Source organism: Anopheles arabiensis, chromosome 2 (genome assembly GCF_016920715.1).
Source record: "Anopheles arabiensis isolate DONGOLA chromosome 2, AaraD3, whole genome shotgun sequence".
In the NCBI taxonomy this organism is placed as follows: Eukaryota; Metazoa; Arthropoda; class Insecta; order Diptera; family Culicidae; genus Anopheles; species Anopheles arabiensis.
The window spans coordinates 101,499,433-101,522,670 of record NC_053517.1 but is presented as its reverse complement, the minus strand read 5'-3'; the positions used below and the strand labels follow the sequence as shown (position 1 = coordinate 101,522,670).

The 23,238-nt window shown below is 48.7% G+C and overlaps 3 protein-coding genes across 3 annotated transcripts; 2 read left to right on the top strand and 1 right to left on the bottom strand.

The window, feature by feature from the left end:
• Window positions 1–1,962: 1,962 nt before the first annotated feature.
• On the top strand, window positions 1,963–3,630 carry LOC120897642. The gene is made up of 2 exons (XM_040302651.1): window positions 1,963–2,986; window positions 3,063–3,630. Exons 1-2 carry the CDS (start codon window positions 2,125–2,127, stop codon window positions 3,371–3,373), a joined length of 1,173 nt encoding a protein of 390 aa, XP_040158585.1. The 5' UTR covers window positions 1,963–2,124; the 3' UTR covers window positions 3,374–3,630.
• Window positions 3,631–3,908: 278 nt separating this feature from the next.
• LOC120896171 (60S ribosomal protein L7a) lies at window positions 3,909–5,072 on the bottom strand. The gene is made up of 2 exons (XM_040300115.1): window positions 4,938–5,072; window positions 3,909–4,871 (listed from the first exon to the last, which is right to left on the bottom strand). Exon 2 carries the CDS (start codon window positions 4,857–4,859, stop codon window positions 4,044–4,046), a length of 816 nt encoding a protein of 271 aa, XP_040156049.1. The 5' UTR covers window positions 4,860–4,871; window positions 4,938–5,072; the 3' UTR covers window positions 3,909–4,043.
• A 633-nt stretch (window positions 5,073–5,705) lies between these two features.
• On the top strand, window positions 5,706–22,879 carry LOC120908783 (protein zer-1 homolog). Its single transcript, XM_040320139.1, has 11 exons — window positions 5,706–5,828; window positions 8,779–9,500; window positions 18,189–18,789; window positions 18,867–19,088; window positions 19,175–19,377; window positions 19,469–19,640; window positions 19,726–19,887; window positions 20,005–20,166; window positions 20,253–20,402; window positions 20,478–20,723; window positions 20,796–22,879. Exons 2-11 carry the CDS (start codon window positions 9,322–9,324, stop codon window positions 21,009–21,011), a joined length of 2,313 nt encoding a protein of 770 aa, XP_040176073.1. The 5' UTR covers window positions 5,706–5,828; window positions 8,779–9,321; the 3' UTR covers window positions 21,012–22,879.
• Window positions 22,880–23,238: the final 359 nt, after the last annotated feature.

Below are 23,238 nucleotides of genomic sequence, written 5' to 3'. Positions count from 1 at the left end.
CATCCAAGACGGGGTTGGATTCGAATCATTCATAAACTTCCAAAAATGCGTTAAACATTCATGGTCAAGATAGATCCTACTCTTGTGCCCCATTCATTGTTTGGCTATGTCCGCTCGGCGTAACATAAATATGTGATCATTCGGTAAATCATATTATATCTTCAGTACGTGCATTACGTACAGACTAGTGATGGGAAAAATGAAGCTTTTGTCGGAATCGATTCCGGCTAGCTCCAAAATTGTCTGGAATCGATCCCGGAATCGGCTACAGAATTGGCGCTGGAATCGGCTCCGGAATCAAAATCGGCTTCAAAATTGGTTCCAGAATTGGAATCGGCTCCAGAATCGGAATCTGCTCTGGAATCGAAATCGGCTCAGGAATCGGTATTGGCTCCGAAATCAAAATTGGCTTCGAAACGGAGTCGGTGTTGGCATCTCCACAAGAATAGGCGCTTGGGTCTAATGATGCTACGTGTTAATAGTCGCAAAGAATCAAAATGTACTTGTAAACGATCCATTCTTATGGAGATTCCAGGACTGATTTTGCTTTTGAAACTTCTTCTTCTGAAAGAACTGATTCTCATTCCTGAGCTAATTCTATTTTTGGATTCCATCCTGGTTCCGTTATCGGGGCGAATTATGATTCCCAGGTATATTCCGATTCCGGAGCCGATTCTGATTCCGGAGTCGATTCCGATAGCGGAATCGATTCCGGAGCCGACTCTGAAATCGGATCCAGAGTTTACTTTGAAATCGGCTCCGGAATCGGCTCCGGAATCGACTCCGGAATCGGTTCCGGAATCGACTCCGGGATCGGCTTCGGAATCGAATCCGGAATCGACTCCGGAGTCAGAATCGACTTCAGCATCGGAACCGGCTCCGGAATTGATTCCGAACACGGAATCGGAATCGGATAGGTCCGGTTCCGAGCTCCCACCACTAGTACAGACTCAACCTGTGTGATATAAGATATGATGTTACACAGTATTTTCTTTTACTAAAAACCTCCGTTATCGATTATAGATCATAATCGATCAATCACCATGTAATTGGCAGATATCCTTTCCAGAGGAATTCCAAACCTTTTTGGAGTAGAAATTGGAATTAGATATTGAACTTTAGATCCAAGTTGGCCTGCTTTGCTAGATCAACAGCCTACTGTAGGGTAGCCATGATCGTGGTACATATGGAACCTTCAGGGCCTGGACCACTTGATCTTCAGGATCATCAAAATGTTTTAGGAAACAGTCAAAGAGCCCGAGATTTAGGAGTACACAAAATACCATTTCTTAAAACAAAATTATGCCTTGTACTATAATTTTGCAAGATCGTTCGATGATCCAACATAGCAATGAGGATCATCATTACCAACCACTACTGTACGTGCTTAACCTACGTAACAGGGTTGCTTAACATCTTGGTGGAAGGTCGCTATCTTCTAGAAAATAGATGCTAAATGTTCCGGGAAAGTCGCTCGATCGCTCGATCATCATCATAACAAAGTTCTTCCAGTTCCTCGTTGGTCCACCTGGCTGACGAAACCGCACAGTACGTGCCGGTGGCCCATGTGGGGTGTACTACACTGGTGTTTTGGTTCAAACATTCTCCCATTTTCCATTGCACGAATTTCACACGTTTGTTTTTAAATTTACAAAATAAAACTCTCCTACTACCCCCCACACCTGGACTGACTAGCAGGTGGCGTGCCTCAGCGTCGTCACAACGATTTGCAACGCGAAAGTTTGAAAACATTCCTCCCCAAAAGGAATAACATGCTGCAAACATCGCGCACAAGGGCGTCCGCGGGGAATGACTCGTGGTTTGTGGTGTAAACTATCACAAGCGACCGTTGCTGCCCTTAACATTGACTTTGGGGCTGCCGCGGTTGGGGAGACATGTGCGTAACAACCTGCACAGTCTGCACGGGTCTAGACCAACGTGTCTATAGAGGCTATAAAACGTTCCGCGCCGGATCGACGAGGGAACAGTCGGATGTGTAGGGCTCTTGGATGCTCTTGGTGCTGGTGCTGCTCTGGATAGTAGCAAGAAACGTTATCAATTTAGCGCTCAGTTAAGCTTACCTTACCTTTTACATACACAAAAAATATATACCTCCCGGAGGTGATGCGGTCTAAAGTGTGTTCCGGCGGCATGATGCCGACAGTGGCTCTCCTTCCGCTGCTGGTCGGTCTGCTGTTGCTGGCCGTGGCGGTGCAGGGCGCCTGCAGCTCTTCGGACAACTGTACGCGCACGATCTACACGTGGGAAGGGGGCCGGATCGTTTGGCCCTGCCCGACCACCAAGCGGCTCATCACCAGCACCGGCAAGTACAAGCCACGTGATCTGATCGCGATGCGCTGCCAGCGCAGCGGTACGCACACGCTGTGCGTGTTTCCGCGCTACAAGAGCAGCAACCCGATCACGCTGAGCAAGGTGTACGCAACGAAGAAGGGCTGCGACGTCAAGTTCGAACCGTTCCCGTGTTGGAACGAGCAGGAGGAGGGCAACTGCAATGCGCTCCAGTCGGCCATCGATCTGCACAGCGATGGCGAGTACGTGTGGGTGCTGGACAGTGGGGTGACGCAGTCGCAGCGCACACCGGTCCAGCGCTGCCCGCCGAAGGTCGTGGTGTACTGCAGCAAGACGGGCAAGAAGCTGAAAACGATCAATCTGGCCCGGTTTGTGACGGAAAAGTCGCGCCTGCAGTACATCCAGGTGGAGTGTCTGAAGGGCGGCCGGTGCTACGTGTACGTGAGCGATCCGGGCAACAATGCGATCATCGTGTACGACGTGTACAATGGGCGCGGGTATCGGGTGATCCTGCCGAAGGCTGTCCACATGGGCTGCCGCTACCGGGACATGTTGTACATCTTCCTGTCGAAGCACAAGGAAGGTACGCGGCTGTACTTTACCTATCTCGGCGGTAATCGACTGTTTGCGATCAAGACGGAGCATCTGCGCAAGGGACACGGTGGCAACATTATAGGTAAGGAGGGGAAAGTCCCCTTTTGACGGGTGAATGTTTAGACGGCGGATTTACTGATTACAAATTGCAATTCCAGACATTGGCGAGAAACCGGTGGTGCCCGTCTTCCTCGGCACGGACGGTGGCCATGGAGTGTTCTTCAGGGAGGAGGGCGAGATGAACATCTACTACTGGGACACCAACACCTGCTGGAAAAAGACCAACTTTAAGCTGGTGTACAAGAGCACGCTCGGCCTGTACGCCACGCACGTGTTCCCCGATCTGAAGCTGAACCGGCTGCTGGTGCTGGAGAACGATTTCCCGAGCTACGTGAAGGACCACGCCGGCTGTGGAACGCTCCATCAGATCTCGATCCTCGATGGAAGCTGCAAGTGTAATTCGGGCTAGTGGAAGGGGTGGGTGTAGTAGCACAAGGGGGCGGGGGCTGTAAGTTATTAGTCGAAGCCGTTAAAAAGAAAGGGGTAAAATTTCATTTGAACGTTGGCAGAAGGCGATCGCGTTCAAACACAGCCGTTATGCAAACATGTGATATGCAAGAGAGCGAGCTAGTAGTGAGTAAGCTTGCTAAACCATGGTACTCGGGATGATTCCGACACTGTCCGGAAGTATGTTAGTAATAAAGTTTCTAACAGTTTAAAACGAAACGTTTGAAAAGTGTTTGATTTCTGAACTGATTTGATTAAGAGAAGTCCCTTTGCTTTCCACTTGGGTTGTTTAAGTCTATCTCTAGATCTGGCGAAGTTTCAGAGGGGCGAAAGAACTCCGTTTGATCCAAAGTCTCTATAAACTGTACAAACAAACAATATATTTGTAGATCTATTTTGAAGATCGATGAACTTTCTGTATCCGGGAAGGATCATTTCGCAATACTTTTAAGTTGGCCAAAGTGGCGCAAAAACAAAACATTTGAACACAAATGGACTCGATTGTTCGAAAACTTAATATTTATTATCGAATGCATACAGACTCTGTGTAGTGGGGGAGGAGACGTTGGAATCTCACCTCAAAATAAAATGTTACGCATATATACGGCCACACACGCACACACACACAGATCTTAGTTCTTCTGCAGCATCTCGCGCTTCTTGGCCTTCTCGAGCTTGGCCAGACGAGCCATGCTCTTGGGTCCAAGCAGACCACCGCCCCAGTGGCGGCGGATATCGTCGAACCGATCGTTGAAGTTCGTCTTGATCGTTTCGACCAGCTTGGCCAGGTTGGGCTTGTCCGCGTTCTCGACCTGGGTCAGCGCAACGCAGGTGCACGTCTTGCGGTACACCAGCGTGCCGAGGCGCGCCTTACCCTTGATGATGCAGTACGGCACGCCCATCTTGCGGCAGAGCGCCGGCAGGTAGACGACCAGCTCGATTGGATCGACGTCGTGCGCAATGATCACCAGCTGGGCCTTCTTCTGCTCGACCATCTTCACCACGGAGTTGATGCCCTGGCGCAGCTGGTTGGCCCGCTTCGATGGCGGTTCCTCCTTGCCGGCCGCCTTCGCTTCCGCCTTCGCCTTCAGGCGCTGGACGCGAGCGATCGGGTTCTCCGGGCGGTACTTCTCCAGCATCTTCATCACCTGCTGGGCCGTCGGCTTGTCCAGCGTCTGGGTGAACTGGTTAATCGGCGGCGGGATCTTCAGCCGCTTCTGCAGGATCGCGCGGTGGCGCTGGATGCGGATGTACTTCGGCCATTTGACGAACCGGCTCAGGTCGCGCTTCGGCTGCACATTCTGGCCGATGCCGTAGTTCTTAACACGTTTCTCGAACAACGGGTTCACCACCTTCTTAACCTCAACTTTTTTCGGTTTGGCCAGCGGGGCCGGGGCCACCTTCTGCTTCGGCACAACCTTCTTCTTGACGGGCTTCTTCGTCACCATGGTGGATTGAACCTGCAATCGGGGACGGAAATTATAAGTAAACACACTAAATTTCGACGGAAATAGTTAGCAGCACACCTATTCCTTTCGATAGCCAAGTAGAAAAGAAAAATACACGCTGCTGTCATGTGCCAGAGAGGCTTTTTCGCTTCCTGGTGCGTTGCCGCTGTCAGTTCCGGCTCAGACCGTTTCGATCCATCAAGCAAGTGGGAATGCAAACAAACCGAAGTTTATGCAAATTGTGCTTCGATAGAGCGGACAAGAAATATAAAAATGGGACTCTATCTTATATATTGAATATTTGAAACTGATTTTTGCGAGATGAAAGTCATTATAGTGAGTAAAACTGCTATTTTGCTGGCAAAACAAAAAGGCCTTTTCAATCGCTCATGATGTGAAACTTATCGTTTTGAGCCTTTCATTGAAACTGAATAAATAGGCGATTTGAATGACATTTTCGGCACATAAAATGACTCACAATAACGTCATATTCATAATAAAAGTAAAAAGGTATACAATATTATTTAAATTACAATCGAACCCTTTTATAGCAGAATCGACTCTTCCGTCATTCTTGTCATAACTGAACGTTTAGTTGTCAAAACCTCCTACAAGCCGCTGTAGAAAAGGTGCGCTCATCAGTTTCTGTTTGTGGCTTGAAAAACATTATTAAAAATGCGATTTTCTGTTTTAATACCGGTTTTGGAATCCAAATTATTTTGAACGAATTTACGACTCATTTATCAAATAAGTAAATCAATTAATTTGATGTGTTCATAATGTTATTTTCATTTTATGGCTCGTGTACCACTGTCAAATCGTGCTGTTTGAGGCAACCTCTTCCATCGTACCGTATTTGTGTGAGCAACGGCGCAGCCAGCTCTCGGAAAGGTGGTGTTGAAATCTTTGCGAAAATACAAATTGCCCGTCGTGCCCGTGAACAGTCGAGCTCGTGCCGCATCGATAAAGGTTAGCATAACACCATTCGCCACCACCCACAGTCATGCCACCGTCGTCGTCGTCGTCGTCGTCGTCGTCGTCGTTGTGTTGGTCGTGATTCCGTATTCTCCTGTGCAGTGGAAAATCGTGAACCTGATGAATGAAAAGTGTTTCGAAAGAGTGCGCAACAATTATTGTGCAGTTTAAGTGGTGTGCTTCATCATCATCATCATCATCGTCATCGCTCTTCCTCATTTGCAACCAACGCACACACGCACGCACGCACGAAACTTCTCGATGCGGAAGTGGGCGCAGATCGTTTCTTTTTCGTTCTCTCCCCCCACCCCTCCCACCCTTATTGCTTGTGCTGAACACACAGCCACGCACACGGAACCATCGGAGTGCTTTTTCCTAAATTGTGTTGCGGTGTGGTTGCGTTTGCCGATCAATGTTAAATCATGTGACACATGCACACATCTCAGCGAAGGGCAAAAAAGGGGCATTGGCAGTGTTTGATTGCTGTAGGAAGCTTCCAGGGTTGCTTTCCAGCTGGTTTTGGGATGGTTCGGGGCAAAAGTAAGCAAAACACACGGGCGGCGCTGTGTCATATCCGTTCTGACGTAGGTCAAAATGAAAAAAAATATAAATTTTAACCCCCATCCCCCTTTTTGCAAGGCTACACAGTTCCACGAGAACACGATGGGTTTGTGTGTGTGTGTGTTGGACCCCCACACGTAAGATACGCCAAGGTCGTGTTGCTCGTGCCAACTTATGATAAAAAGGTGCAAAGTAGTCTCGACGGACGGAAAAAACAGGTTGAATGCCACATGGGAGGATGTTGTTCGCTTACTACGGGGTAACAGCTGCTGCTGATCAGCAACCCACCTCGAAACACCCTCCATCTGGCTTCTCAGTTGACGTGGATTGTAAAACAGACGGGTTTGCCAGGTTGCCAGGGAGTAAGTAAGGAAGCAGCAGGCCCGAAAAAGAACGAAAAAAAAAAATACACGACTGCAGTGGCATTGAGATCATGTGAATTGGATTCAGTGTGTATGCGTACGCTCCCCGTTTGTGTGTGTGTGCGGGGACATGCTGCACACCAGTACAAGAATGCTATTTTTTCCCCAACACCGTCCTGTTTAGTACAAGCGCCCGAAAATACCCCGTTAAGAATGATAGGGAAAAAGAAGAAGATTGAACTTATTTTTAGATTTTCCGATTTTCACATCCATCTCGGTCCGTCTCACTTTCTTCGGACAATCACCACCAACCGTTCGCGCTCCCGCAAAACACTGACGGGCGGGCTGATGATCGGCTGAAGCCGACAGAGAGGGTCACCGTGAAAGGTCCTCCACGGCAGCACCAGCAGCAGCATCCAACCGCGAAGAAATGGTGCGTTGATAGCGTGTTAAACCCAGGGGAAAAGTGGGAAGACAGGACAGGAATCGAGCTGATGGCGACAAAAACAAACACATGTGAAACGACGTCAGAACGTCAATGAAGTCAATGGTGGTGTGACGGGGGGAGGGGAACCCGTGTCGTGTGCGGAGTTCGGTCAGTGCTTTCATGAGATCAGGCGCGGGGTGGATTTCAATTCGATTTTGTTTAATTACCAACAGCATTGTTTAATTGTTTTTTCCCCCACCATTTCGGAGGATGATGATAACAACTTCGATCACTTCCCGTGCTGCTTTGTGTGTGTTTGTGTGCTTTGCCTCTGTTTGGAGAGTGCACTGAAGGTTGATAATGATACAACCTGACTGTATGTACTGCCTCAAGCCCCGCACACTCCCCTCCGCCACCCCATTCCATAGGCAGTCTAGAAAGATTGCTAGATCGATTCGTGTTACGGGTCATGTGAGAAGGGTCTCTGGTGGGTTTTGTTGTGTGCAAAATCGATCGATTTGTGTTGAAATAGTGGAGAAGGAGAGAGAGAAGGAGAGAGTGAGAGAGTGGATGCGCTGAAGGGCCTACGATGAAACACGCGCTGCACGTGATTATTCATAAGCGAACAGGCATTAAGTTGCAATTCATTGCTCGTTCCAAAGGCGAGATATCCAATTATCCAAATATTTGAAATTGTAAAGCATGAAGCTTAGCATATCCTGTTTTCCTCAAAACACACACAAAGGAAAAACAGGCGAGTACAAACAATTACACATAATTTGCCTTCAAAGCAAATCACTTTCACAATTAGGCCATCAAAGGCTCTCCTGCATATGATGATGGTCGAAGGGCTCAAGTGTTGCGACCTGTTGGAAAAGGAACAAAAACCAGCTTTACCAGCTACTGTGATACGCAAAACACTATTTTATCGTAGCTGTGTATGTGTGTAGCTCTTTATGTGTGTGTGTGTGTGTGCTAGAGCGCACTTATGCGCTGACAGCTGGCAATATTGACAGGGCAGCAAACAACAACAACAAAGAACGGCAAAAGAGCGCTGTCAGCAGTGAGGGAGAGGGGAGAGCGGGGAAGGGGATAGCATCACCCATTTTAACGGTAAATCGCCAGCACGGTAGCATTATAGCAGGCAGGGCTAGTACAACCGTCGTACACGGAGATAGAGAGTAGGTTTATGTTGCTCGCTTCCTTTCTCTCTCACTCTCGCGCGTGATGAGGGAAGACCCTAGCGTATTTGTTTACGTTACGACGTCATCATCAATATCATCATCATCATCATCATAGTATGACGGTATGTGATGGTAGTGGTGTGTGGGCTAGGAAGAAAGCATAGAATGACGACGCAGCGACACAAAAAGAAAAGAAAGGAAAAGAAACACAGCCACCCAAATCCACCCCCCCCACTCCCCTTACAATGAGCCATCGAGGGTTTCGTGTGCAGCGCGTGCAGTGTAGTATAGTGTAGAACGGAGATTGCTGTGGACAACATCGTGTACTGACTGTGTGTGTGGTTGCAGGGTCCGTTATTCTGCACTGAACGTGTATTCTCATAAATGCCCCCGTTTATGTTTTGTTGCAGCAGTTTTACAAACATTGTTACACAGGTGGTGGTGGTGACGGCTGTTCTTAAGGCGCAACACGAGGGGCGTGTGTGGCTGGCGTTGTGACAAACCCCCCCCATTTACAGGTCAACCGCCCAGCAGAGTGGTTGGAGTGTGTGCGTGTTTTTTTTTTTTTTTGATAGCAAATTCAGGTTGTGATATTTGGGAAAGTGCAGCAAAATAAGGCCCGTTCACTGGTGGTGCATGTATGAAACAAAAATAATAATAATACGCACACACATACATATGCTCAAACATCCAATGTGTACAGAGTGAAGTGAAGGCAACAAAAACAACCGAGCAGTGTGACGTAGTCGTTGAAAACAAAGAGTGCAGTGTAGCAGTGTATCGGGCAGCCAAACGCACCCGCAGCGCTCGATCGTAGTAAACACAGGAGTGCGACGCGAAGCAAACCTATCAACGAGTGCGTGCTTAGTTGTGTGTGCTAGTGTGTGTGTACTTAAGCACAAATTAAGGCATCATCATCATCATCATAGCTGTTAAGCTACGATAAGGCCAACATGCTGGGACGGGTGCGGCTCAAAGAGAACGGCATCATGGACGAGGAGCTGCCGACGCTGATGGAGCTGTCGATCCGCTTCATGGCGAAGAATCTCCACGTCATTTGCAACACCGATCCGGTCACGCATCAGCTGGAGCTGAAGGACGATGTGGTCGTGCCGAACGAAATTTGCGACAGGTGAGTGTGTGTGTGTGTGTGTGTGTGTGTTTGTGATCAGGAGAACGATTCAAATGAGAGAAAGTGTGTGGTGTCCTGCCATTTGCCCTAATTTCTTGAAGCGATGATGAAGAAGAGGTTGATCGTGTGACGCAGCTAAACAGACACACGTAAACCCACCCGCGACCCCCTTTCTGGGGTGGAGTGAAAGCTAGAAAGGGGGAGGGGGGGGAGGAAGCACGGTGAACTTTCCATTCAATGCAAAACAAAGCGCGCGCGTTCGAAACACACACACACACACAATCTCGACGCAACTGCGCCACAACGAGTTCTGCACCTCCTCCTGCATCCCGCTCTAGCCGAGCTCATCGACCAGTAATTGTTGTACTGTTGTGTGTTATCAGACGGTGGTGTGGTGGTAGAAGTAATGCGTAGTTGTGTCAGTGTGTGTGTGTGTGTGTGCACACTTTTCTATTCCCGTTTAACAAACCCTCCCTCTGAGCCAGTTTGTAAATGTTAATTTTGCTCTCCTTGTAGGCCCTACGCGCTACATACACACAGCCGTGTCGCTTTCTTCCTTTCACTATGCGGTACGCAAAAAGACAAATTGAGAGAGCCCCACGCGGGACGGGATTTCGAAACAAAGAACACAAGGGGCCCGAACGCCGATAAAACTGAGGAGGGATGGGAAGCAGCATGGGAGGGAACATTCGCCTGCTTCCTCCAATCACGTCCCACTGGCCCACGAGGCGGCAACATGGTGTGTCCGCGCGTGCCACCACACTCATGGCAGGGCGCGTGTGTGTGCGCTGCGCGAGATAATGCACCACGCTTCTCTGTGTGTGTGTGTATGCACAGAGTTCTTATGCACCACTATCAAACACTCCTGCCCACCTCCCCCTTTCGTGGTACGTAAGAACGTTACACGGCCTGTGTGTTACATAATTTGTCTATCCGATCCGGTTCGCGTTTCGTTCTACGCTCGTCGTTAGGGTTGTTCGCTTCGTGGCTGCGGTCGCGGTCAGTGCGCACATCGCTCCGCAGCCACAGGCATGGCCCGAACTATAACGATGATGACGACGGTGACGGCGATGATGATAGGGGCGGCAGCTTCTTTTTTCCTGCTTCTCTCTCTCTTTCTCCTTCTGTCGCTTCTCTGACCTCTCCTCTCTATCACAACTATGATCAGCTGATTTGCGGGGTGGTACCCTCTTCCGCGCCTCCATTACCGGTTCGCGCGATGCAACATTCTTGTTCACCGTTCAAGCAGGGCGTTCAAGCAGGGCACGGCAATTGTGGTCGGGCGGAGCAATTGTTCCTGATTGATCATTAATTGGTAGCAAAGTTTATTGCGATCGATTTTATTGACTTTGCTACATTGCCCCAGCAGCAGCTTCAATGCCTTGTAATGGGAAGGTCCGAGGGGAAGGAAATGATTTGAAATGAAGGTCAAGCAATGAAGGCTTTTAATTGTTTTAATTTTTTTTTGAATTATTTCTTTGTTTAACATATCCAGAACCCATTTGACGCCTTATCAGCCACAACAATCTACCTTCACACTTACATTGTTCAACGTATACTACTACAAGTAACAAACACAAAAAAGCTCCTGGTGAGTTGCTCTACCCTGAACACTAGTAGGCCCTTCCCCCGCCAGGCTTCAAAGTGTTTGTGTGGGCCGTTGTAAAGGTGGATTTGATGCAGCTATTGCGTCGTGAACGTTCCCGTCCTCCTTCTCCCAACCCCACCGCCCCTGTGCCCTAATCGATGCTCGTTCTCGACTTGTCCCTTTATTCCCGCGGCCGCCCAACCCTTGGGTGAACAACATTCACTCGGACGCACTCACCCGTGTTCATTCGCCGAGTAGGCTTTTACACACATTAACGCCATCCCCTGCTCGCGACAGGGTACGACGTGGTACGAGGGCTTATTCTGCTGCTTATTCGCTTTTTATCCTTCCAGCTCAGTGTACACAGTTTGCACCGTAACCGCACGGTCTAATCTACAGCGCAACCGCCAACTGGCCACTTCCTTTTGCATTCCCAATCGTTTGCAGTGGTCGCTCAAGACACCACCTTCGTCCACCCATTCCCCGCCCATCACCCAGTATGTTAGGAGGGCGGATGTGTGATTCAGGTGTTCGAATGGGGGCGCAATGCTTTGGGCGGTTTGAAACTTGATTCCCCTGGTCTTTGTGCCGCCCTGCCACCATTTTTAAAGAAGGGGCCCTTCTTTATCTTTCTACAAGCTTCTAGCAGTGTGTACCGAGAGAGAGAGAGAGATAGAGAGAGAGAGGAAGATAGAGAGCGTTGGAAGGCTCTTTGTTGCAAAAGTAGGCTTCAGAACGAACTGATCCACTTTTGCCACAATTGATGATCGTCCCAAGTTGAGGATGGGAAGCAGAGACGTGATAGGGCTGTTATTACTGTTTCCCTTTGGGGTTTTAGTGTGGATTAGGGTGTGCTGTAGATGCTTTAGCTTAGAAGCCCCTTGTTTAAAGCGATACACTATTGCAGTTGCTTACAAAATTGCATTTTCAACCTTGATTTGCATATCTGTACACTAGCATTTACCAGTGGTGGGGCGAAAATGTCACTAAAACACGAGTCATTTTAGCCTTCGTTCGTGGTCGCTCCTGCGTGGCTCCGCATGGCTGGGTTTCTGTTTCACGCCTTACTCACATGGGTCAGGGTGAACATATGATATATCCCCCAACCACCACCACCACCACCACCACGCGCAACTGCACTTGATGGAAAACTGCACTCGATATCACAGTGACACAGTGTGTATGTGTAGGTAAACTGTACATATTCAACCGCTTTATAAGTGCTTCGCTGCAGCAGCAGCAGCACAATCTGCCTAGTGTGTGTGTGGGATTGCAATGAAAGTTTCCTCTCCATGCAAAAAGTGCAATTTGTAAGGCAAACGTAAGCGACACGCTTCGTAGCGATCGATAGCGCAAAAGCGATTTATGCGTATGCGTATTTAGACATAATTTGCCTGCAGACAAAACGATCACGACAACAAACGCGCCAGCAGAACGTAAACTCATTAAGGTTTGGCAGTTTGGCACCCCCAAATTGCTATCCTAATTAGCACAAGGCCAGACACGGCCAACAAGTAAGCGGGCAAAGTCCCAGTTCTCCGCTTGCAAACCCCTGTAAAGGATGGTATTTTCGGTTCTGTCGCTATTCCTCGTATCACCCTGGTCGCAAAGTTCACACAACACACTTCCCACATTCATCGTTAGTATGGTTATTTGTTGTCTGTTTGAGTTTTCCCGGCCCAAACCATGCACATACATGTGTGTCGTGCACGGGCACGGCTGTCACAATTCATTCAACCCAAAAAGAAAGTTGGCAGCGAGAGCTCTATTCATAGAACTCGCGAAAGATACTGTATACTGTTTTGTGTTATTCTTTGATGTGTCTGTGTGTGTGGTGGGTCCCGCCGCCGCCGTCAGGGGCAAGGAAAAGTCACGACAATCTTTATTGCGCGTTCTACTATTTTGCCAATAGCACTAGAAGAGCAGAGCTTGTCTGCGCTCATGTCCCCACCCCCAAAAGCACATGACGTATAGACTTGCCTCTGTTTTGTTTTGAAACGTACCCAGTGACCCTTGGTCGACCGGACGCGACACATGTGTCTTGTTGTGTGGGGGTAAGCGGCATATGGCCACGAGATTCGTAAAAAGAGCCCGGATTGATTGGAGGATATTTAAAGATTTGTTTTTAATGTCTTTTGTATGTGCATATGTACATTGCATCATTGGTTGGTTCATGTAAATTGTTATTTTACTACCTCTAATTGACTTTTTAATGCTTACTTTAAAAATCCTTATAAATGATACGAAACCAATAGGACGCAAACGAGATATGAACGCACGACCTGTACTGTGCTAGAACAAAGGCTTGCCCACTGCACCATTACGCCATCTGTCTCGAGCGTGTGCAGGAACGCAATAAAAACGTACACTGATATGCTGTTCGGGGAAGAGTTTATGGCTTACACAAGGACCCTTTATCTAGTACCTTCTTGTCGTAGAAGTAATGAAATCGTTAAAAAGGAATAATTAAATCCTGTAGCAACACATCACTGGTATGACGTTCTTAACGATATGTGCCCTTTCTCCTGCCCAGTGCCAGTAATTGCAAATAAATGAACACACAATCGGGGGTTTTGCCATTACCAAATGATATCGTCTATAGGCAACGACAGTAAAGCAAACGTTTGCATAGGCCTTTTGGCAGTTGAAAAACATTCCAATTCCCCCACCACCACCACCCGGGGGCAACATTTCTTAAGGCATACGCGGCTTTTGGCTCTGCTCGCTTAGCAGCGCGTTAGAATGTGTTTCGAGAACAATCAAATTGTCGCGGTTGGTTGGCCATTCGAGCGGAAAGTGAAGCAATTGTACGTTGATTTCAAATTCGCATGCCCGTGTTCGTGGTGGGATCTCCCCATTGCTGCCAATGCAGGAAATGTTTGTTTCTTTTTCAAAACCGTTTCCTTCGTGCCAAAAGCGAGTGAGTTTTCTTGTTTTACACTGCACTGGTATACTGGTTACTGGTGTGTGTGTAGATTAGAATTGGAAGTTGCGAGTCTGCTGCTGCCAAAAGTGGTCGCAACTGTGCTTCGCTTGAGCGATAATTAATGTCCCCTGTTGTCCTTGCTCCTTGCAGCCCAAGCGATAATCGTATCATAAGAAGCAAAGATGGAAAGGGCCACTGCCTGCGTCTACCGTCAGTGAGTGTGTGTGGTTCTGATTACATAAGCCTTAAGCTGAGCAGCGTCACAGCGTGCTCCTTTCGGCTCATGATAGATCGCAAAGCAAGCAAAGCAAGAGAGTGGAAGAAGTGCTAGAAAAACATAGTTAAACATTTGGCGGGCGCGATAAGCTATGTCAATGAACTTCTTCGCCCAGCGATCATCATTTCTCTCTACTAATCGCTTTTCACATGCTGGCCGCCATTGCAAGGAAGCGAACCAATTTTCTTGCGACTGATTGCGCCTCAAATGTCACGCTTCTCTGTGCCGCTGGTGCCTGACGAAGAAGGCAAATTACAGTTGATGCTGTGCTGTGATCGTGCGCACGACAATTGTCACAAATCGACCTTTCGGGGTAGAGGAGGGAGATGATGGTGGTATGGCAGTCGGTCCATGTGAGCGTTGCGCCGTGTCGCTACAATTGGTCATATTGTCGGTCGGTTGTTGGTCGGCTGATGGTTGGCGGTGACAGGAAGAAGGTGGATATGATGGGACGTCGTAGCAGTAGCTCAACCTTCAAACAAGGCAATGAATACGGCTCCACACACAGAGGCAGACGCAAGTAGCGAAGCGGCTGGCCTCGTGACAGGGTGACAGAGGGCTGGCTGCCTTCTCAGTGCTCTCGGTCTCGGTTGTGCACTTGAAAATGGTAAATTGACGGTGTGACGTTTTTGCGCGCATGGAGAATGTCATCCCCGTATGACGCCAGAGTTAGTTAAGCTAGCCGGGTAGAAGTGAGGGGGTTGAAGGCTTGGCGTTGTTGGTAAATGGAGAACAAGCGTAGCTAGTAGCCTGCTGCTTGCTATTGGTACTGAGTGAACGCGGCGTTGTTCACGGTTCGTGCATCACATTGTTGCGTACGGCGGTGTGATCTTGCTTCTTGTTGGTTTTACCCCTCTTTGCTGGATGTCATCATTGTTTGTGACAATGGGGTTTAAGGTTGAGAATCTCCAATTTCAAATTCAGAAGTTATAACTGCAACGTCTTTGTTTAGAGGAAAAGGTAAATGAGAGAGGCATTTGGCGTAAGCGACTTCTCTATTTGGATATTCGTTTTGAGCGCTCTAAGGTTTTGGCCCAAAGATATGGACTTTAACGAGCGATCATGGAGCTCTGAACCATTGTGCACAGATCTAGGATACAGTTCATTCCATTTGGAGGCTGTTTTGCATTAGACATTAGGAGATTAATGGATGAATGAAGCAATTGAGCTTACTTTGTGCAGATACTGAAGTAGAAATTCAGTAGATATCAGACACGCGAATATCACTTGAGAGGGCCAAAGCCTCGCTTACGTCGCACAGACAACAACAACAACATTGGATATGAGCACTTCCAGCAGTCGTACCTGTTGTGCTATTTCTCTGAAGTAGACACACTCCACTCCGGGCCGTTCTATCTGCACCATATCCGGTTACGGTGGGTAAATAAGAGTTGAAAGTTGCTACAAAGCCACGCTCGCGATCACACGATCACGCAAACAAGATGTCGAATCAGCAGGTACACCAGTAAGTCCACCTTTGCCTTGCCACCTTTGCACCAGATTAAGCCCCCCCCAAAACCACTTGATGTGAGTGTAATACACATGTACCTACTATCTCGATGCACGCGGTTTTCGTCTGCGAGATACAATGTATGCATCGTTACTTATGACTCAACCCTGGCATGACTCCTATCGGCAGCAATTTTTGTTTTATTTTTGGTACACTTCTTCCATTTCGCGTGTACGTGTGGGAGGGGGCACGCATGTGAAATTCACGTGTGGTCTTAATTTAATCATGTCCGCGGTACGTGCTCCTCGCGGGAAGTGCAAACATCCCCAGTAGCAACAGCAACCTTGCGCACATCCCGCGGTGCCCGGTCCAGCATGATAAGAGAGTGGTGCGAGCCCAAGGAGTGCTTCGGCAAACATCGGCAAAACCTTGGAACCTTGTGGAAGACATTGGTTGGCCGAGAGTGCTTTACCAAAAAACCGGTGATCAAACCTTGATCGTTGGTTGTATGTGTGTGTTTATTGTTGTTTGGCAAAGAACAATATTGTGCAGAATTGATTATTAAATCAAGGAGACAGTGTCGTTATCAATGCAGAGTTTACGGCCTATTCCGGATATATTGGCTTGTGGCATTGGAATTAAATTAAAAGGTGAACGACGCGGGAATTAAGGTGTTGCTTGAGTGCCTTGCTCTTTGCTTAAGTAGATCGATGGGAGAGAGCCTCCCGGTAGAGACTCTTTGATGGGAAATCACTGTCCTCAGGTAGAAATTGAATCTATTAATTTTGGAAGCTGTTGTTCCTTATTGCTTGTGGATGCTTTGCTAATAATCGTTGTTCGGTTGTTCGGTTGCGCTTAACCAGCAGCCTTGTTATAGCGACGAGGCACACGACCGGGCTTGTGAGCCTGTTTAATTGATTAAATGAATTAATTTCTTCTCTCTCTCTCTCTCTGTTTCTTTTGCCACTGCGCCTCATCTCAGCTAAACGATAAGCTAGCCGTGTTTAGGCTGCTAACATCACTAATCAAACCGTTTCAATCATTGGCGTTGGGCATCATCATCGCAGTGATTTTCACGGTAGCTTAATTGATTTACTCTCTCTCTCTCTCTCTGCTGAACCGTTTTCCATCGCACCCTCTCAGCTGGCAGTTCCGCCTTGGTTTTCCTTTCGGTCGATTGAAAATTTCGTTTGTGCGTGGCCGTATATGTGTGTGTGTGTGTGTGTGGGCAAGGTCATGGGAAATGAATGATGATTACGACCGCGAAATATTGTGAAGTGTCGGAGGGGTTTTTTTTATAAATTTTTCCCGTTGACCTTCTCGGTTGATCGTTTGTTGTTGTGTCGTCGTCGCATATTTTCGCGAGCCGTTGGGCAAAAATAACACACGCGCGTGTGGAGGTGCGAGTGAGGAAGAGGAGGCGTGTAAGTGGCCGCTTGTTTTTGCACAAGGGTTTTTTTTTGTAACGCTTTTTCGTTACAGTCCGTCAGATCGCGAAATTTACTGCACCCTAATGATGTCATGTGGCGCTTTGTTTCGCTGCCTCGGTTTGGTTGTCTTTATATCGGATGCGCTAAATGATGACGTATTCTTGTTCTTGGCACTAAACGACGGTGTACAGCATTTTGGTTGGAAGAATACATTATTTTGGCTGCTTAAATGTATGGACACAATGGGCAAGGGTGGGTTGGAACATTCCTCCCATCTTTTATGGCTCTGACAGTGTGAAATTAATCTATTTGTGGAATCAAGAGCTTCTCGTCGCCGTCTTTTGTGGTTTTGTGATTTGTGATTTAACGGAGCAAAGCAAACGCTTGCTTGCCTGCCTGTTGTGCATTCTTGATGGGCAAAATACGCCCGGTTTGTGGTCTGAGCGACCGACCTCTGCCAGCTAAGAACCGGCGACATTCCAAAGCTCCTTTCCTCCCTGCGTTAGCAGCACACACACATGGCAGTACATTGGTATGAAATGGAACAAAATGGCAAAAATAGCTGTGCCAAACGTGTTCCAGCTGTTTTGCATATTTTTAGCATGGGAATGTGTGTGAATGTGTAATTCGTACACGCGCGGGATTGAATCCTTCCTTTCGGGCGTAAGAAGCAATGCAGAGCTGAGATGAAGCTCCATGAGTTTTAATTTATTTGTTTCTTTCTTTGTTCCAAACAATGAATCTTTCATATTTTTATCATATTTATTATCGAATCATATTTTTAGCATGGGAATGTGTGTGAATGTGTAATTCGTACACGCGCGGGATTGAATCCTTCCTTTCGGGCGTAAGAAGCAATGCAGAGCTGAGATGAAGCTCCATGAGTTTTAATTTATTTGTTTCTTTCTTTGTTCCAAACAATGAATCTTTCGGGCGTAAGAAGCAATGCAGAGCTGAGATGAAGCTCCATGAGTTTTAATTTATTTGTTTCTTTCTTTGTTCCAAACCGTTTTGCAGATTCCTCCGCTACCAGCAGGACTGCGGGCAGGACATCAACGATCGCTTCATCCAGATATTCCGCGACACGGAGAAGACGCCGCTGCGCCATGTCAGCCTGCGCAACAGCACGATCACGAACGAGGGCATGCGCATACTGCTGCGGCACCAGCTGAACTCGCTGTCGATGTGGTACTGCAACAAGATCACGACCGCGTCCTGGAACATCCTGATCGAGCACTGCCGGCAGCTGCGGTCGCTCGAGCTCGGCCGGTTCGTCGACATGCTGAAGCACAGCGAGCCGAACGAGAAGACGCCGATCGACTTCCAGCTGCTGCTGCCCCGGCTGCAGCGCCTGAAGCTGAACGGGGTGGTGCTGCAGCCGACGATTCAGTTCAGCCACCTGACCGAGCTGTGCCACCTCGACCTGACCGCGTGCATCTTTGCCGAGTTCAGCCTGAAGGCGCTGGTCGACCTGCCGAACCTGCGGACGCTCATCCTGTTCAACGTTTGGCCGCTCGAGCACGAGTTTCCCACGCTGTGCAAGCTGAAGAATCTCGAAACGCTCGACCTGTCCGTGTCGCGGGCGAACGTCGACGGCAACTATCTAACGCCTAACAAAGTATGTCGACGGCTTGTGTCTGCCCATAAACTGGTTGATTACTTTTTTACTAACTCTTACTCTCTCATGTGCGCCAGTTGCTAGCAAATTTAGTTGAGAATCTACCAAAACTGCGGCACCTCGACATCTCTGGAACGAATCTGGCCGGCGATGGGGTGGCCGAACGGGCCGGCTCGTGCACCGGCAGCAGCTCGGACATCCCGGGGCTGGTGAGCCGCGTGGACCGGCCGCTAGACTTTCTCGGCATCTACTACACCTCCCATTCGGCGTGCAAATGGCACGACATCCCGGCGCTAAGGGTAAGTACGATACAAAAAAAAAAAAGGAAATTATGTCTTTAATGGAGGGCAAGAGACTAACGAAACACTTTCTGGGTCTGTTTTAGATCGCGGGCGAAGCAACGGAGGAGCAGATACTGGTGGCGGCCGTCGCCTACCAGGACCGGCACGAGCTGCTGACGAAGGTACTGAACGACCTGTACCATCTGCTGCGGTTCGAGACGTGCAAACAGATACACAAGGCGCTGGATGTCGTGCTGTCCGCGATGGACAAGCACATACGCGTGAAGAACATTCAGATCAGTGGCAGGTAAGTTTTGGAGACGGCAGGAGAATGAGATCAAAGTAAGAAGAGTTTGCTTGTAACATTGCCGCCACTTTCTCTACCATTCGCTCGCCAGTGCCACCCTGTTCTACATCGTGAAGGGAAGGGAAAAGATGAAGTTTGGCGTGCCGCTGAAAAACCACATCATCCACACGCTGCTGAACGGGATGTCCACGCACCTGACGGACGATACGATGATGCGGAATGGCTGCCTAACACTGTGCCAGTTCAACATACCGCTCGACGTGGTACGTCTACCTCTATCTGCTTTGTAATGAAACGAAACAAACATCGTTCACGTCACTCCGTGTTGTTACTCCGTTACTTTCGCAGATGTTTGAGTACGAGCGGTTGGTTCAAATTTTGCTACACGGCGTATCGTACCGCGAGCAGGAAGGGTTCGTGCAGCGCATCGCCATCTATCTGCTGAACTCGCTCGCCTGCCAGGTGGACGGCAGCCAGAAGCTGTTTCTGGGCGATCTAGGTGCTATATCGGTAAGCGATTTGGTTTCAGCGTTGAGTCATCGGCACTCGTTACCTCGCTATTGCTGCATGGTTCCTTATTCTTTATCTCTCGCTCTCTCTCTCTTTGCACATTCCCCCGGTACGTAGACGATGTTGAACTTGATCAACGATCGATTGTCGAGGCGTGTCTTTGACGACGTGATGGAAGTCGCCTGGTCGACGATGTGGAATGTGACCGACGAGACGGCCAAGAACTGCGAGCGGTTTCTGGACGGGCGCGGCATGGAATATTTCCTCGGTTGTCTAAAGGTGTGTACGAGGGTGTGCGGCACCGCTGCCGAGCTGTTTTTTTGTATTTAAATTCAATTTTTACTTTCTATTTCCTTCCTGTGCAGCTGTTTCCCGATCGGGACGACCTGTTGCGCAACATGATGGGTCTGCTGGGCAATGTGGCGGAGGTGAAGGAGCTGCGGCCACGCCTGATGACGACCGAGTTCATAACCGAGTTTTCCGATCTGCTCGACTCGTCCAGCGACGGTATTGAGGTATGAATGGGCAGCGTCGCTTTCCAATTGGAGCAATCTTTTATTTCCCGTTTTCCTTTTGCTTCCTCCCTGCAGGTTAGCTATAATGCCGCCGGTGTGCTGGCCCACATCGCCTCGGACGGGGCGGACGCCTGGACCATCGCGCGACCGACCCGGTACAGCGTGCTGGTGCGCATGGTGGAAGCGATCGAGCGGTGGGATCTGTCGGCGGAGCGGAACATCAACTATCGCAGCTTCGAGCCGATCCTCGGGTTGATTCGCTGCTACCATACGCCCCAGTGTCAGCACTGGGCCGTCTGGGCGCTGGCGAATCTAACCAAAGTAAGTTCCCTGGCCGCGTCGGACAATCCAGTTTTGGCTAAAAGACACTCGTTTCCTGCTTTCTTGGCACAGGTCTACCCAACCAAGTACTGCAGGGTGGTGGAGCAGGAGCACGGCGTCGAGCTGCTGCAGGAGCTGATCGATCATCCGCAGCCGTACCCGCGGCTGAAGGAGCTGGCCCAGATAGTGCTAACGCACTGTCGCAATCTGAGCGAGCCGATGACAGGTTCCGCGTCCGACGGCAGCACCAACACGACCGACCCGAACGTGATGGAGCTGGACGGATAAAGGAATCGTCCGGGTTGTATGTTTGTTGCCCCACCCACCCCAAAAACACCCCACTTTACAGCAGAGCCGACCATCGAAGGAGCAGAGCGCTATAGGGCACCTAGTGTAGCATCACAAGTGATATGGTAGCGAGCGTGTAAAGGCATGGTAAAGTAGCAGCGGCAGCAGCAGAATTGGGGCTTGTATTTGTTGTGGCCCTTGTGGTCTCAGAACTCCTTTAGAAGTTATGCGACACCGTCGGGAGGTTAAAGCGGAGGTTGACTATTTAGGCAGTTACAGTCTGGAAGCGAAATAAAAATGTCAGTTACCCCACCCGAGAAGAAGGCCACGGGAGTGTGGAAGCAATGCTGTGCTGGGGTTGGATGATGACGGTTGCCCAGGGTAACCGGAAATGTAACGCACACACAGTCGTTACACAGTCGCTTGAGCGGTGGTAGGCTTTTCTTGTGTGTGTGTGTAGCGCGCCTTGGGTTTTTGGCAGGTTTTGCTGGGCCCTTCGTTTAGTGAGCCCGATTTCCTTTCCCCATCACAGCTGGTTGGGAGGATTGCAGTGGTACAAAAGGGCAAAGTGGGTGTGTGAGTGTGTGAGGGGCACTGGATAATTGTATAGGCGAAGGGAGGCGATTTTCCATCCCGCGCAGTGTGGCCGCCGCCACGGCTTCCGCTTTTGTTTTTGGTGTAGAATTGATGCTTGATTATTGTTTTCGACACGGTTTTCCCTCTCCCCATCCCCCTCTCCATCACCCCTTTTTTTCGCGTGTACATAGTGTATGTGTGTGTGTGTGTGTGTGTGAAGCAGTTTAGTATACAACGTGAGTGGGTTAAGCGGGGAAGAGTTGAAACAGTGTGCGAACGCGTCGCCGCTTGTACCGAGTGTGCGTCAGTGTGTCTGAGATTGTAAAGGCAGTGCAAGGGGAGAGAGCGATAGCGGGCTAGTGGAGAGGACAGGCAGGAAGAAAAAAAACACAACAACCGTGTTAAAGGTGATATAGTCGAATATCGAATGCGGAAAAGAGTGCGAGAGGATGCAAAAGGCGTTAGCGGAGATATGTGATGGAAATACAGTTAAAAAGCACGTGTTTTTGCAATGTTTGTCGCTTGCGGGACAGACACACCAGCACAACACCACCTAGATAGAGAGAGCATTATTGGTTTTTCCCCCCGTCCGGTTACGTTTTTTTTTGTTTGTTGATTTTGTTTTGCTGCTTGCTCTGCTTGCGGGATTTGTTGTGTGTGTGTGCGTCATCGTATCGCGCAAAAATCGTGCTTTCAGTCCAACTAACAAAAGCGCTACAGGCATTGTATGTGTAGTATATAGGCAAGCAGATGATATTATGTATTTTAAAGTACGGTACTTCGAGCCGATCTTAGTTCGCTTTCTCTCTTTTAAGATCGGTTTGCGTTGTTTTGCGGTTGACAGAGCAGTGTATAGGGGTGGGTTTTGGATCGTTCACGTCATACGTCAAGGTGTGACGTTCGTTCTGCTGCAGTAGTAGGCTCTGCTGATTGCGTTGGAGTGTACAGCGTTACGTAACTTTGTCCACTGCCACGCATTTCTGCGCGCGGAGTGGTAGAACTAACGAAACTAGCTCACCCACAATCCAAAGTGTTTACAGCGCCTCTAGCGCATGCCAGTTGCAAACGGTTGGTTATTTAGTGATTCTAGTAGGACCGGCATCATCGGGCCACCCAGCACCGCTGGTGTCCGGGGACGGTGCGGGATGATGAAAGCAACGTGAAGTTTACTCTAAAGCAAAACGCCTGTTGAAAAAAAAGCCGGAAAAGATCGCATAAGATAATGGAACGAAAAACAGCAACAGCAACAACAACAATAAAAATATTAAGAACATTTTTCGAAATAACCGAAACCGAACCGAAAGGTGTGTGTTGGTGGTGTTGGGATGTGTGCAACTGAAAGAAGAGAAGACCACCACCGGAAGAGTAGCAACGTGGCAGAGGAATTTGGGTTTTTTTTCAGTTTCGGGATTCGAACCAGTAGCCGACTGAAGGAGAGCGTGTGGCGAGCTAGTTGGAATAAGTAAAATTATGTCCTGGCGCCAGAAGAGGTCACGGATCACAGCACGAAGATCGCCATCTGTTGTAAGAAAGAACTACCTAGAAGACACAGAGCAGCACAATCAAGGTAAGCATGTATTTGTTTTTAAACCTATAATTTGTTTGATTTTTTTATTTACTAAATAATTTAACTAACAAATTGTATGTAAGA

What these genes read in the sequence shown, in the direction of transcription:
- LOC120897642 (XM_040302651.1), top strand. Translation starts at nt 2,125, where the DNA reads ATGCGGTCTAAAGTGTGTTCCGGCGGCATGATGCCGACAGTGGCTCTC. An exon ending in ACACGGTGGCAACATTATAG is followed by an intron (nt 2,987 to 3,062) that starts GTAAGGAGGGGA and finishes TTGCAATTCCAG; the next exon opens with ACATTGGCGAGAAACCGGTG.
- LOC120896171 (XM_040300115.1), bottom strand. Translation starts at nt 4,859, where the DNA reads ATGGTGACGAAGAAGCCCGTCAAGAAGAAGGTTGTGCCGAAGCAGAAG.
- LOC120908783 (XM_040320139.1), top strand. Translation starts at nt 9,322, where the DNA reads ATGCTGGGACGGGTGCGGCTCAAAGAGAACGGCATCATGGACGAGGAG. An exon ending in AACATTCAGATCAGTGGCAG is followed by an intron (nt 19,378 to 19,468) that starts GTAAGTTTTGGA and finishes TTCGCTCGCCAG; the next exon opens with TGCCACCCTGTTCTACATCG. An exon ending in ATTTCCTCGGTTGTCTAAAG is followed by an intron (nt 20,167 to 20,252) that starts GTGTGTACGAGG and finishes CTTCCTGTGCAG; the next exon opens with CTGTTTCCCGATCGGGACGA.